This window comes from Poecilia reticulata, linkage group LG19, assembly GCF_000633615.1.
Source record: "Poecilia reticulata strain Guanapo linkage group LG19, Guppy_female_1.0+MT, whole genome shotgun sequence".
Taxonomy (NCBI): domain Eukaryota; kingdom Metazoa; phylum Chordata; class Actinopteri; order Cyprinodontiformes; family Poeciliidae; genus Poecilia; species Poecilia reticulata.
This window is the reverse complement of record NC_024349.1, coordinates 15986386-16002323: the sequence shown is the minus strand read 5'-3', so window position 1 is coordinate 16002323 and position 15938 is coordinate 15986386. Positions and strand designations below refer to the sequence as shown.

The 15938-nt window shown below is 39.1% G+C and overlaps 1 protein-coding gene across 11 annotated transcripts in view; it reads left to right on the top strand.

The window, feature by feature from the left end:
* The window catches only part of tanc2b (tetratricopeptide repeat, ankyrin repeat and coiled-coil containing 2b), a 120373-nt gene that overhangs the window by 69832 nt on the left and 34603 nt on the right, over nucleotides 1-15938 (top strand). For 10 of the 11 annotated variants that reach the window (XR_001777631.1, XM_017310802.1, XM_008437289.2 and 7 more), the window contains 3 exons: nucleotides 1932-2080; nucleotides 12323-12506; nucleotides 13970-14218. Coding sequence is in view for 10 of the 11 variants with exons in the window: in XM_017310802.1 (XP_017166291.1) it covers nucleotides 1932-2080; nucleotides 12323-12506; nucleotides 13970-14218 (582 nt within the window). In the remaining variant the exon portion in view is untranslated. Of the gene's footprint in view, nucleotides 1-1504; nucleotides 1593-1931; nucleotides 2081-12322; nucleotides 12507-13969; nucleotides 14219-15938 lie in introns of those variants that run through there. The other variant, XM_008437293.2, reaches the window with a different exon arrangement.

The following is a 15938-nucleotide window of genomic DNA, read 5'->3' as shown; positions in this document are numbered from 1 at the left end:
CAAATTGTTGTCCCTGTTTATTCACGAGCAAGCATAACAGATGCAGAGGAAGTAAAAATAGAATTAGTGTCAAACACCGGTGAGCTGCTGCTTCATAAATCTTGCAAGTGTTTATGACCTCCTCTATATTTTTGCCATATGGTGATCATTTAGCAGATAAAATTATTATAATATATGGACTCTGTACCTTTCAGTCTGTTTAAATTTTTATGATTAAAAACCACCATTTAAAAAGCTCCCTCGACTTTATGGACTCTCTGCCAGCTTTCATAGACTGAGCAACTCAGTAAAAAAAAAAAATAAAACTCAAGCAAAAACCTTTCATTAACATAGGTGTTATGTCCTGCTAGTATTGCAGCCTGTATCCATGTACATAGCTAAACAGCATCAAAGCTCTTATGTGATTAGCCTATTTGGTACCTAATGTGTGCTGTGATTACCTCATTATTCGATGCTGCTGTGTGTTTTTATTGAAGCTCTGCAGCGTGTCATTCCCATTTGTTTCAAAGGTTGTTTCCCCCCCACCCCCCTCTCTCAGAAGGTCTCTGCCTCACTTACTTACTCGCTCAGAGGGACTCTGAGTCAATCTAATGAGGCTGCTGTCCATAAGGGAATGGACAGGGGAGCCCAGGCTTTAGATTGCCTGCCTGCCTATGTGTCTTTGAGCTCATGAGTGAGAGACTGCAGGCTTCGGGGGAGCTGTCTGCCTTCAAAGAGGTGCTTTGGTGGCTTGGATTGTAACAGTTGTCAGTTAGAGTCTAATCTGGCTACCTGTCTGTCCGGTTCGACCTGCTGTATGGTGAAAAGGGTTTAAAAAAAATAACTGGTCCTGCCAGTAAGCCGTCTTTGTCTCGACTGCTGTTTATTTAAACGCTGGCCACCCAGAGCTGTTGGCCTAAATGCCATTAATGTCTGAACCAATTCAGAGGTTCGTACATTGAATTACTGGCCAATAGTTACTTTTTCCTCCTGAGCAGGAAAGTAATTAACAAAATCCCCTCGCCAGAAAGCGACATTGCTGTGACGAGCGTTGAATTGAACTGAAGTTGATCCATGCAGTCGGCTCCTCCAGGCACGTTAGCCAGGTGTTACCGAAGAACATGATACTACCAACGAGGGTTTGTTACGGTTGAAGAGTAACCAGGCAACCAGGTGACAAGATGAGGTCATTGAGAGATTTTTGCTTTGGTTAAAAGCCGACAACCCCCACCAGTGCTCTGAATGTTTGTAGGTGGATTTACCATCATGCGGGCTCACCCCACAGCGTCTCTTTGCTTTGCTTAGCGCTTCCAGGCTCCATAAATAGGACAGAGGTGTGTGTGCGTGTGTGTGTGTGTGTGTATGGGGGTGCATGTGCGTGAGTGCGTACACACCCACTTTGGTTAGGAACGCCTCTCCGTCTCCCTCTCTCACTTACACACTCAGGTAAAGGGTGTTTCTCATTACGTCACTCACGCTGCAGTGGCAATGAGTGGTGCGGAAGCAGCTGTCGTCAGTTCGGAGGACTTTTTTGCCGTTCAGTGTGAAAAGAAGGTCTTTCAGTACAGCTGGAAACAATCCTTGTTGTGGCTGAAGGGATTTTTGGAGTTCATGTAAGTGGATCGTCCAAGCCACGGCGTCCATTTGTTTTGAGGAATGTGTTTGTAATGCGCCGCTCTGAGCTACGGGAAAACTCAGGTGCGACAGGGTGTTTCGTTTGTTTGCCTGAGTGCAGGTGCTGTGTATCCTCTGTCTGCTGTGTTTTATGGAGGACGGCTGTACTGGACACATTTTGTGTTCGGTTGTTTAAATGAGACGGACGTGAAGCTAAAAGCTGCATTTTATGGTGAAATGAACTGTCCCCTTATTTTTTGCTCACCACTTGTATTTCTCTGTTTTCTACCATTCTTCCTCCTCCACCTCCTCCTCCTTTTGTCTATCTACYTCTGCAGGGGAGTCAAGCCATGAGCTGGGGCCCCCTCCGTCCGTGGATGAGGCAGCCAACACATTGATGACGCGGCTGGGTTTCCTTCTGGGAGACAAAGTGAGTGAGGGGCCAGCTGGTACGCAGTACAGCATGGAGGAACCCGAGGCGAGACAGGTAACTTTCCTCCTTTATTCAAATCTACTGAGATAGGCTGACTGTGGGGCGATGGGTTTCTTCTATTAAGAGGAGAAGATGTGTTTTGTTAGCTTAGGTTAAAGAGCTTTTATCTTGTTCTACATCGAAATCTCAATAAATTAAACAGAATGGAAAAGCATATTCATTTCAGCAATAGTAACCTGATGTATAAATGTATTCACTATTGGGTGATATTTTGTGATAATTATCTACTGTTAGTTTTTAAACTCTAAATCCAGAAATTTGAATAGCTCTGCAGGGAGGATAGGTGAGCAAAAATTGTTGCTAGAGAAGGTGGCCGTTCACAGAGTGCTGCATTCAAGCATATCAATAGAAAGTTGACTGGAAGGAAAAAAGTGCATAATCGAGGTGAAAGCCTCGATTATGCATCACTAGCGTAGCATTGAGGAGGAAGACGACTTGAAGTAAAAGTGTAGCGGTAGATGTTTTATACAATTTTAAAATAATTTGACTTGGTGTCAGTGTGATTGACTGACAATGATCAGTGGAAAAAATGTAAAGATTTTTACTTTCTGAGGATGAAACATTGATTACAGAGGAGCACGTAGCATGAAACAAACCTTTTTTGAGAAAGCACTGCAACTGTCTTAATAGAGATTTTTGAATTTTACCATGATCCCAGCACAGTCAAAGACTTCTGTAGGTTCATACTCAATGGCAGTGTCTGGCCAAAGGATATCTCTTGGTACCACAGCTCCTACGTGTGTCACAGCTAGCTATTTTTTGACACGGATCAAATCGATCTCCCCATTACATTGTAGGATATTCACATTTTCCCCGATCAGCATGTACTGCACGTGTTGCTGACATCCATTAGGTTTCTAGCAGGTGAAAAGCACACCCTCCTCCAAATTGCACCTGGGTTGTGCTGTTACAAACTGCATTTAAACACAAAATGTGTCTATCCCAGGAAGTAATTACTGAGGAGTCAGTATGATTAGTGTGTAATGATGCGGCAGAAACGCTGAGGTAGGATGGGCAGGAAAGCAGGATGTGAAAACTTGTCTTGTGAGTACCAATTTCAGATTTTGTCTCAGTGCAGCCACATTCAAAGACTTGTGCTGTTTGAGGTGACTGTGGGGAACACATCAGAATCAAAGTGGTTCATTCGGATGGACAGTGCCTTACCCAAGGACACCTCCACATTTGGAGTGGTGAAGCTGAGCAGTGAACTGAGCCAGACTTGGTGCGACTTGACGATTACTACTCTTTCTTGCCTCTTTCTAGCTAGCTTGAAACATATTTTTGTTTTTGATTTTTATTGACATTTTTGGATGAAATGCACTGCATTGTTGAAGTTGGTGCATTGTTTGGAATCGGTAAGCAACATGTTTCTGTCTCTGTATTCTACTTATCTTACACACAGAAGGCATAGTGACTGCTGCTATTTTTAAAAGCAAGAAACTTCCTCTAAAAGCAGGACATCAAAGACATTACAAACAGCACTTCTCATTTCTATTATGTTATCAAATTGCCTCTGTTTTCAAAGTTCCTTTAAAGTTAATTAGGATGTATAGCTAAGAGCATGGCATTTCTTTGCTCTTCTCATTGAACAACGAAGACTTGTCAATTCTATTCAAATAAAACACCCCCCCTAAAAATGTCTTAGCGGTGATCAGATGTCCTTATCTCCTCTTTCCCATTAAGGTGTTTTTGTGTCCCAGTGTTATATTTGACACTCATTGTTCGCAGTGAAAAGAGTATTGTCTCGGACTCTTAAGTCACCACAGATTTGTTTTAGATTAAATGTTTTTCATACTTTACAGGTCACATCTAAAAGCGTTGTAGTGTTTATATTTCATTCACTTCCTTTTATGAGAAGTTGTGTTCAGGCGCTTGAGGAAAACGCTTAATGTCTAAATCAATCTCTTTTGACATTTATTTTCACTGCTGTTCTCCTTTTTGTTTAGTTCTTACACATCTTTGACTGTTAACACATCCATATTTATTACAGTGCCGGAGAGACGTTAGCATTCAAACATCACCGGCATGATTTCCACATTAATTTTGGCCTCTTAATGAAGCATTTAAACTATTTTCAGATGGACTTATCCTTTTATAGGCATTACTACATTTCAGACACCCACAGATTTGAATTTTGTATTGTTTTCTCTAATTCACACAGGGTCAAAGTTATACATTCAGGTTCAAATGTACTGAAATTTGATAGAATATTTTTAGTGTTGCAGAGAAACCACACTTTGTAATGATCAGCATGCTCCTGATTTGAATCTAGGTGGATACCTGACCCATCTTACTATCAGAAATGGCAGAATTCGTTTAATTAAAGTGGTTGGTTTCCAGGAAACTGACCCGAATTTCAAACTTACCCCGACAATTTTCAATGATATAGAGGTTGGGACCATTCCAGACGATTGGTCTTTAGCTGCTTTCTTTGTTCCAAAATCAGTTTTGATCTGTGTTTGGGATGATTTTCTAGTCGGAAGCCCCAAATTCAGCAACAATCCAGGAACCAGAAAGGCTGAAGGATATCATGAAATGGAGACTGTTGGAACACAATGTTGCTCTCCACAATAAAGCAGGTTTTAAATCATTACAAACTTAGATATCATCAAAAAAAAAAAAAACCATCTGCTCCAAAATCAACAACTTCAAGCATGATAGAGATTTTCAGACACATGCCTTCCTAAGAAATGTTTTATGGTCAGGCAAAACATATATTATATTTGACCACATTTGAGTGGACTAAAGCTCAGAATGACAGGAAGGTCCAAAATAACTCAGTGGACATTTCAACAGAATAATTGAGTGTCTACAGATGTTGGGAAATTATTTTGGAGCCATTTCTAAATAGCTGTAATATTTGACCATCACTTCAAACAATAGTACCCCAATACAAGTTACTCAGATGTGCCTCTACTTTGCCAAGATCTGGAAGAGCCACCAATTTACATCTCTCAGACGAAAGACAGAAATTTTGGGGGGGATATTTGGAAACGACTCGAGAACCGACGAGGCCCAAAGCTGCCATGAACCCTTAACCTGCTGGAACACCGCTGTCACTCCCAGCAGTACAACTAATTATATATCAATATTGACTGAGAGAAAGTAGATCCTGCTTCAAAATCAACCACTTCAAGTTTGACTGAAATCCCCAGCTGCCAGTGTGAACATACCGGAAACTTTCTGGTTGGTGAAGACAAACACTGAGCTGCTTGGCCAAAATGACACAAAGTATATTTGAAGAAGTGAAGTTGGGGTACCGATTGTCAATCAAGACGATGATTTGCAAAGGTTTCACTAGAAGTGATATTGTACAAAGTGGCTGGAAAATCTTTAACATCATCTCAAACCGACAACCGCATGGTTGAAACGTTGGTGTTCCAACAGGAGTGTGATCCCAAAACAATACATTGAAACTGCTGTAGGGATGGATTTAAACATTGGCCTTCTGAAAGCCCTAACCTCAAACCTTATTGAAAATGTGTTGATGATGCTTGAGGCTAATATGTGTCAGGACACCAACCAATTTAAAATGAGTCTACCAGTTCTAAAAACTAAGAAGGATCTTGAGACCCAATCCCAAATTATACCAGAAGCTTGTGGATGGCTGCAAAAAGTTTGTGGTTTCGCTGCAACTCATTGAAGAATATGTAACTAAATAATTAGCCTATGTGCATCTGAGCCTTCCTATAAAATTCTTAAAATTATGTTTTGGTTAGAGAAAATATGCAACTATAATTTCTCAGTTTAACATTGTTCAATAGCACCAGGTATCCTCGGTTGATGCACCTCACGTTAAGTGCCTCCTGGGTTACTGTTTTTGCGCCGTCACCTTTTTGCTTATGAATTTGACAGTTGTGCAACAAACATCTCCTGGCACAGCGGGGCGGCTGCAGATGTCCTGGTTTCTCTATTTAAACCTGATTTGACAGGAATGAATTGTTCGCAGACTGTGGGAGGAAAAACGTTTGCAGCTGAGAGACACAGAGGAGGTGAAACGGGGAGGAGGGGAAGAGAAAGGGGGCGGCTAACCTGTTGCTGAAGTATGTTATGCAGGCGTACGTATGGGTTTGCACTAAAACAGTGTGAATAAGCGATTAGGCTGATGGACCGCCTGTGCTCGATGTAAGCACTGTCAGAGCAGTGGGGGTGTAGAAATTGAGAGAGGTTCGTTCGAGCGGCTCGTTTTAGAGATGTGACTCATATCAGCTCTTCGCTGCATCGTGCGCACGGCACAAACTTATTGTTGTAGATGTCTGGCCCAAATACTATTTTCTGGATTATTATGATAAATTTAATTGGCAACAAAAAAAAAGGAGACAATTGGCTTTAGCTTAAAACCTATAAAGGCCAAGTTTGATACAGTTTAAACTGATGGCAAAAGTTATAGTGCAAAAGTCTAGAGTCAATCCTTAGCTGCTTACATTTCTTCTTCAAAGTAATATTTAAGTTTTTTAATGCTTTCTGATGGTCTTCAATGTTTTCCTTCAGAGTCTGACTGGTTTTCCACTCTGCTTTAGTCAACAGGCTCTCCTTTTCAAGGGGAATGTTTCTAGTTTAAGGTCTTTTTTTCAAATATAAACAGAAACATCAATTAGATTATTAGACATCTCTTGCGACATGTTTCTGTTCAGTTCCAAAAAAAGAAAAAAGGCATACATCTTATGAAAAATCTACTGCAAGAACTGAATTGTCTAAAATAAAACTTTGTAAAACCTTCAATTTTGTTATTTGTTCCTGGAAATGGTTTCGATATTTAAAAAAAGGTCTGCGTTATCACAAGTGTTTGCTGCACATCTTAGCACATTGCCCTGTAAAATTTGAATGCGTCATCATTTCTTATGTATTAGTAGAAACGATGCTTGTTGTGTGTTTGCAACTCTGTGCCATTTTGTGGAAAACAAGCTGTAGTCAACAGACATGCAAACCGTCCTCCAGTTTAAAGGGAATTTGGGAATAAATGTGCAAAAGTTGAGGCCTGCGATGCCTCACCATCTGGCAAAAACAAGGTGACCTTAACATGCAGAGGCTTCAGTTAATTGCCTCATATTCTTGTGCTCTCGTTGCCTGAGTAGATGCCGTGTTGCAAGTGCAGTCCAATTCTCATGAGACATTTAAGGTCACACCCTCACAAGTTTGGGGGTCAATAGCCTATTATACTTGGTGCAAGTTTTAGGCTTCCCAATGTTTCTATGTGTAGGTTTCACTACGTTTGAGAGGCAGTCACTGCAGTGAAGATATCACAGAATTTAAGGAAACGAGGTTTGATAAGTTATCACTGGATTCATTATTTTAAGTTGGTAGGTATTGAGGTCGTTTTCTTTAAGGTCAGATCTCCCTATGCTGCTTTTTTTTCTTTTACTAAGGACAAGAGCAAGCAAAGGGAGAAAAAAATGTGCTGCAAGTTTGTCATTGAGTCCAACAGAAAATGAAAAGATAACAAGAAAATCCACATTTATGCGATAAAGCATATGCCCCCAACTTTTATCAAATTTTCATTAAACTCAAAATGCCATCAAGCTGCATATTGTGGGAGTTCTCAGTTTTGCTGCATGTAATATTTGTAAAGAAAAAAAAAGAGAAAAGATTTGTCAATATTTGATTAGAGCTCATCAAAGGTCTCTGGGCCATTGATTGGTGTATCTTATTTATATGTCTACATTTACAACAGATCAAAGACATTATATCTAAATCTTTCAATTCATGTCTATAAAATTTATAGTTTTAATGAAATCAAAAATATGTAGAAACCTTAACTTCACAAAACTCCCATTTGTTTTTAAGACGTCTTGGCCATTTTTTAAACTGAATAGTTAAGTTTTTGTATTTTCTTAGCCACCTAAAGATGAGAGTTGGTTATGCAATTTAATCATTTGCATTGTAGTCAATAAATCCAGTGGGACCAACTCAAAAAGGACATGAATGCAAAAATAACCACACTTTTCAGAAACTATTTAAAAAAAAAAAAAAAAAAAAAAMACTGGTAAAGCAATGTTCCAGTTCACTTAAACTTTAGAAATATGCTCTACTTTGTGTTTGTCTGTCATGTAAAATCTTAATAAAGTAGATTGTGGTTGTGAAGTAAACAAAAAAACAATAATACAATATACATTTTTAAAACTTTCACAAATAGCTTTCTGTTTGTAGAATAATGGGGCTTAATGTCTCTCTCTGAAGGACACCTTCACATGTAGACGAATGAATCCAACCTGGAGATTAATTGACTGCCTATCTCCTCTCCAGAGCCTCGAGAGGCCGTCAACCCGTAATTGACACATGAATCAATACAAGTAAATGTCTAGGAAATAACGACTTTCAGCACCAATACAAATTGACTGCTCGGATCCTTCAGTCTTCCTCTGACAAATTAATCTAGACTAAGATTTGCCTTGAGCATCACTTCTTCCCCCCAACCTGGTCTTGTTGCGTTCATCCCACTCTTGATCCGATCTCATCAACAGCCCCGATAAGGAGAGACCTCTGAGTGTTTCTTTGTTGCAGTCAAATTTAGCCACTTTATCTCTCACAGCATACTGGCGTTTCTGTGGAAGGTGCGTGTTTGTGTCTTTTGAGTCGATGCAACTGTGTGTTTTTGCGTACGATTGAATCGGTGGGTGTTTACGGTAGCAGATAAGATGAGTGTTTTTATTTTTGTCCCCTGTGATTGCTTGTCTCTTAATCAGAGTTGACATAGAATAAGGTCCCTGCAGGGTGCCAAAAGAAAGCAAATAAAAAAAAAGATTATCATCTATTCACTGGCAGGATTTGAGAATTTTATTGTATGATAGCTTTGTGTATAAACGCTGCAGATTTATAGTATTTCTGTATTTTCACAAAGACTTAAAACCAATTATACCCAGGGTATAATTGTTTTTTTTTCTTTACTTATTCTTTTTTTCTTTACTTATTGCAAATACTAGACATCTTGAACTCAGAAAAGATATACTGAAATGTATAGAATTTATTCAGTTCATAGGTCTTGCTCAGATTTACCCTTAGATGGCTTATTTCATCAACACAGTCTAGAATAAACAAAAGATCTGGAATAAACATCCTCTAAATTTAGTAGAAGTTTAGTCAGCTGCTTTACAGACATGTTGCAGGCTAGCTTAGCTTAGCACCATGACAGTTTAGAAATGTATAAAGCAGCTTAGCTTAGCTGTAAGCAAGGGAAACGCACGGAGACTTTCACCAAAATGATTGTCAGTGGGCAGCGATAGGTGGGGATGAGTTCATGCTCCTTACAGCTAGAGAAAACTTACGTCTCTCTAGCATTTCAGTAAAGTGACTATGGACTACTTGAAACCTATGAACTTATTACATATTTTTTGAACTTCAGTAGAGTTTGGAACTTCAACTCCAAACTCTACCAAAAATTTTGAGAATTTTGAGAACCAAAATATGCTTTTTTTTTTTCTGAAAAGTTAAAATATAGTGAGATTCATATGTTTACATTTTCATTTGCATCTTTTACTGTGAAAAGGTCAACATAAAGTTAATCATTTGACAGCTGCAATCAGGAACTGGGTTTTGTTTCGTTCCTTCCTGAAAACGACCTGGAGTTCTGTGAAATTCTTGCTCGTGCTGATTTTCTTGGTCTTTTGAAATCCTTTAAGGTCAAAAGGTCTTGATGTCACTGGAAACAAAGTACTTCCTGAGGTAATGAGGGAAAAACTTTAAGGTTGAGTTTTCCAGTTTGGGTCCTCGGGGCAATAGTGTCCTTTAGATACTTTTTGGTTTCGTCAGCGAACCCTTTTTAAGTCCGCAGAGCTTCAAATGCCCTCTGTAGAGCTTGATGTAAAGATGAAGTGTGTCAGGGCAGAACAGTAGAACAAGGATCAAATTTGAGGAAACATTGTTTGAAAATGTTTTTTTTTTTTTGAGTAGATGAGACTTTTTGTGACCACTTTCAACAGTTGGGTTTTTTTTTGTTTTTTTTTTAGCTCCAACCTGTCAAAAGCAATTTATGAACAACAGAATATCTTTTTCTACCGTTTTGATTAACTTCAGTTCATAGTCAAGTAAATCACTGAACCACCCCCAAAACAACCCGGCGTTACAGAGCTGTCCCTCTCTTTATTATTGGAAATCATTAAACACAGTAAAATTCTCCTTATTACTGGACTGAGATATTGTACAAATATTACCTTGAAATGACTTTATGCTACTTGCTCTTAAAGAGGAAGTAGCTTTTACTTATTTTTGTGTTGGATTTTAAATCACCATTGAATTATCTTAACTTTACAGGACCCTTAAGGAGCTTTATGTGATTGGTCAGTGTTTATATTAGAACTAGAGGTGATGTCACACCATGTGAGAGAATCGGTGTGCCACAGCTTCGCAGCTTAATATAATAAAGACAAAATTACTACACAGTGGACATTTTTACTTCTCCATAGCATTTTACATTAATGATTTGGGATAACAGCATGGTTTGCTTGGTTAGCACAGTTAACTTATTCACCGTAAATATCAGTCTGTGTGTATTATCCTCAGAATAAGAGGAACATCACCTTAAACGTAAGCTATAAAAAGATGACTGCATCTTCTAATCCAGCACGTTAAGTGACAGAGTGCAACACTTGAAAATGATAAACTAGAGCACCTTCACTGTATTATATTTAGCTTGCTGTTATCTGTTGACGTCATGCTCTTTTATAAGCAGCAGCCTGAACAAACAGCCAACATCCCTCCACAGAACATACAGCTTCCTCTCTAGAAGCTTCGTGCATCTCTGGCCTTCCTCTGACTTCGTTTTTAAACACGTCACTGATATCGAAATTAGCAAACAGTCATATTCACTTGCAACTTCCCCACAGACGTTATCAGTGCAACGTGGTCACGTGTTCTCTGATTGGTAAGACGAAAAAAAAGCAAGGTTTACAACCACTAGACTGCTGATAAGTGCAGGTTGAGCTAAAAATAAGCATCTTATTTACCACAGTGCACTTTTGTAATGTTATAGTTTATTTTTTGCCGCCGTTAAAAGGACTTGTGCCTGCACACACAATCACAAATCCTTTTCTCTGCTTCCTCATGCTGATCAGATGGAGCTCTTTACTTGACATGTTGCTCCATTTTACTCCAAACATACCACTGCTATCACTGCCAGCTGCTTCAGCTTTTGATAGAAATGTATCAGGCTTGTTTGCATACTTCTTTGCAACTCCAAACTCTCTGATGCTTTCCAGAAGGTCTCATGCAGTGGTCTGTGGGAGGGGGGGGGGGTTCAATTTGCTTTTTATTATGCACAACAGGTTTGCTCTGAATGTTTTTGTCTTGTAAAGCAGAACTTGGCCTGCGCCATTTGTGTTATTCGCTCTTTTTTAACAAGTAGAGAAACTCTAAGTGGGGGAAATAAAAGAAAAACAACTGATCCCCTGAAAATGTTTCAGGGGATCAGTTTTTGTAATTGTACAATTTCTCAGCAGCTGATGGGTAATGATTACATGATTGCATGTACAATAGCTAGAAGTTAGAGGATTTAAAAGCTTTGACATTTATGAGACTGACTTTCTAAATTATGAGTGGAAAAACCTAAATCAACAACATGCCAGTTAATCTTTTTTTATTTATTTATTTTCTTATTTTTTCTTTCTTAAAAACATTTTTCAAATGAAAGGACCACAAATGCAGCTGATTGGAAATATTTTAACTAATATTAACTTGTTTTTTTTGTTAATATTGTTTGCGAAATCACTTGAAAGCTACGATAAAATTTAGCAGGTGGTTACTTTGCACTTTTGCTTTCACCTACGTGTAAAAATAATCAGTAAATAGTGCATATAGTGTTACTGTTTCTGTAAAAATTTGGTCACTGAGCAGCACTATTATGATTTTTTTTTGTTTTTCTTTTTTTATAATTGATTTTATGTTATGCATTATTTGTGTTTATTTTTAGTGTTAACACAACGATGGTGTAAAATCGTGCTATTTTTACTCGAGGTGAGTCTGACAGCAGCCCGTTGCTAGTTTACACTTGATGATTGAAGATAAAAGCAGCAGATTTATTGCTGTTGTGACACAGCGTGCGTTTGCATACATGTTCGCGAACCAATCCAAAGAAAGTTGGACTTCACATTGCGAAAGCAGCAGAGCGGCAAAGCTTTTGAAAACTGAAATGTTGAAATGACTTTTTTCCTTCAAACATTGCCGCTTTTTTTATTCATTCCCACTTTTTTTGGGGGGGGGGCGTACAAAGCTTGAACAAAACCTGTGAATGTGTGTTTGCGGCAGGGCCAGAACCAGAGGATCAGCCCCTGCTCCACCCTGACCAGCAGCACTGCCTCTCCGCCTGCAGGCAGCCCCTGCTCCACCCTCCCCATGGCCATGCCGGGCCAGGCCGGCAACAAGGACTGTGCCTACGGTTCTGTCACCAGCCCCACCTCAACACTGGAGAGCAGAGACAGTGGGATTATAGGTGAGATCTGCCTGCGTGCTTACATAGACTCTCCCAAGATAAATATTCGCGGTGTAATTTCACTCTCATTAGAAAGTCAAAAACCTGCTACGTATTGGTGAAAAGCACATCAGCACTGGACTGGACAGCTTTGGTGTTGCGTTCTCTGGAGTGAAGGTTTTGACCTCTGTGACTATAAATCGAATGCAAGACTCTGGGGTTAGCAATTGCTAGAGGAATGGTGGTTGCCATTCTTCATTGGGTCAAGTGTAATGTTTGATGCACAAGGAAATATGTTTTTCAGGAGTTGTCTTCAGCTCCTGTCAGTGGAAGGAACTCTTAACGCTTCAGTGGGACGACTCAATATTAGGAAAACATGCAATGAGATCGGGAAACATTGAAACAGTGAAATTACAATAAATAAATGAGTGTTTAAGCAAATAGTGTCATTACTTTTCTGCGCTGGAGTCTATCTAGCTGCTGGAGGAAAAATAAAATTTACTATTCCCATTTCAGCAACATTGTTTAATTGAAAACGCAGCATCTGGCTACATCTGCTTTTTAGATGCATTAAAGAACAGACACGACTGGTATTGCTAGCCTGTGTAGTACTTTAATAATTATGTAATAAATATTGCAGTTCAAGGCTATGTAATATATATGTTGCAACCACATTATCACCGTATGTATGTGCCTAACTTTGTGGGAATGGTTAAGGGATTGACCTTTTGTGTTCCAACAACCGTCCACAACTAGTGAACAAAGCAAAGTCTATAAAGAGATGAATGAGTTCTCAACGTAAAATAAACACCTTTGAAATTAATTAGATTGAAGACTCCTCAAACATACTTGTCCAACATCAGTGTCTGACCTCACAAATGACTTAAGAATGAGCCGTCTCATAAGTCCACGTGTGTAAATGCCAAAATGAGTTAATTCTTTTGGTGCTAGTAGTGCCTCTTAAAAGAATAACTACAACACATTGAAGCTGGATTTAAAACAATAAAATGTAAAGTTGAAATTATCCACCATGTAATTTCTAAACAGTAATCTGCTCTACAAATGTGAAACATTTCTCTTTAGAGTAAAACCACATCCTCAGGGATTGTTGAATGTGGTGTATAGTACAAGTACCTGCTTTGCTTTTCCCTTCGGAAACTAATTCAAGTACCCGATGTTGACTTCAACTGTAGCTTTTGTGCATGATTTAAGAGACAACAGGAGAGCTGAAATGCCTACCGATGTGAGGCACTTTTCAGATGTCAGAACAGGTGCCATCATTGTTTCCTGGCAACAATGGCAAACACCTGCAGTGTTAGATGGGAAAAAAAACCCAAAACACTGGCACAACGATATTGATTCAGAGCAACAGTAAACTGATGTGAAATCAGACGTATGGGGAAGCGGATTTAGAGAGAAAGTGTGAGAAATGGTCTGAAACGTTGATCGTTATCTGTTGTTTTTTTTGGTTTTTTTCCCCCCAGCTACTCTGACGAGCTACTCGGAGAACATGGAGCGAGGCGGCAAATACAGCGAGGGCTCGCGAGGGAACCTGAAGCTGTGGCAGTCCCAGAAATCAGGCATGGACTCGTTCCTGTACAGGGTGGATGAAAACATGACCGCCTCCACCTTCAGCCTGAATAAAATCCCTGAGCGCAACCTGGAGAGCATGTCCTCCCATTCTGCCCACTCCATCCCTTTGTACCTCATGCCCCGTCCCAATTCTGTGGCCGGTGAGTCTCCTTCCTCTTCCCCCTTCTCCTCCTGTTTTTAAAACCAAACAAAACGGTGTGTGGCAAAGGTTTCTCTGAGTGGTGATACACAGGTACTAAACGCGGTGTACACAGCACTCCGGAGCAAATTATTTGTTCTAGAAAAATTGCGTTGAAGTGCTGCTGTTCAGTCATGTCTTGTCCTCTCGTTGACTCCTTCTGTGCTTCCTTTCCTTCCAACCCTGCTTGTTTTTTTTTTTTKTTTTTTTTTTTTGGTGAGAAAGTCATTAATGCATTGATGGATTTCTTTGATGTGCCTCTCTGAGGCTTTTAATCAAGTCTGCGTCTGATTATCGAACACTTTCAATGTTTTAGACTGTCAGTCAAACGTGTTTTTATTGCTTTAAAAGCTTAAATTGTCTGAAGTTAATTTCTCACTAACTTGACTCTGATTGGCTTGTGATTTTTTTTAAATAATTGTGTATTAAGAATACATTTATTTTTGCTATTATTAAGATGAGAAGCAGCAGTTTAGTTTCTAGTCTATGTCCATGTTTTTGGATCGTACTGAGTGAACTCTGGCTCTGCCTGTTTTTCTTAAAATTTTCAACGTGTTTACAGTATTCAGCTTTGTCTACAAGTTCACATGCATTCATCATGATTTCACATGTAACTTGAGAAACTGGGTTCAAAAGTTTAAATTTGTGGATCTTTTCGTGTCCAAACAGGACCAGAAATATACATACAAGCTCAAATATATACATACACCCCGATTATTCCTTGATGCCATCCACAAGCTTCTTGACTTTTTCTGATTGAATAAGAAACTTACTTTTTTATTTTTTATTCTTTTATTGGCTTTTCTTGTAAGCATACGCCATAAGATTTCTACGATTTTAAGGTCCGTGTGTTTTGAAGATCATTTATCATTTGGAGAACTTTCGTCTCTCCAAAACCAGTTTTGATCTGTTTATCATTGTTCAATCTATGGTACTATTTATGCCATCCTATTCTTGGAGTCTGTTCTGACATTTGTTTCATTTTCATTTGCAGCTTGAAAAACTTAATGTTGCTTTGTTTTTAGTGTCAGCTCACCGTGTCGATTTTTTTTTTTCAGCAGCTCATTGTGGATCGTACTTGTGCTCCAGCTGTTCCCAACAGAACCTCGCAGAGCATCCAAATCCAAGTTGTTGTTTTTTTTTTATCACTTAAAATACTCCCTTAAAATTTTGAAAAACTTTTACACCCAACCTTGTTGAATAGAGAAGCAGTCGATTTGGCCTGCATGTTTGTTTTGAAATGGACCAAAATGGATAAAACTTGGTTTAAAACTTGATGGGTTGATTAAAAAATATCGATGCGAGTGTCATTGATTACACCAACAAGACGCCCCAGCTCTAGTTTGAACTCGATTGATGAAGAGTTTGTTTTTCATTTGTGCAGACAGCCTTTGCCTCAAAGAGTTCAAGCTGTCAAAAATACAGAGGAGCTGCAACGAAGTAGTAATTGTTGTTTCGGTTTACGATCCCATTATTTTTCCTCTGCTTGATCTGAATGGAGATGTGCAATTAATTACAACAATGTCACTCATTGTTTGAGGTATGAAGCCGGAATGTTCAGCTATTAAATATGATATTTACAAAGTAAAACAACTAACCGGCTCTCCTCCAAAGCCGGTTAGTTGCTTGCTTACGTAGCTTTTCAACATCTTTTCCTTTGAAATTTGAAGTTTGAAACTACT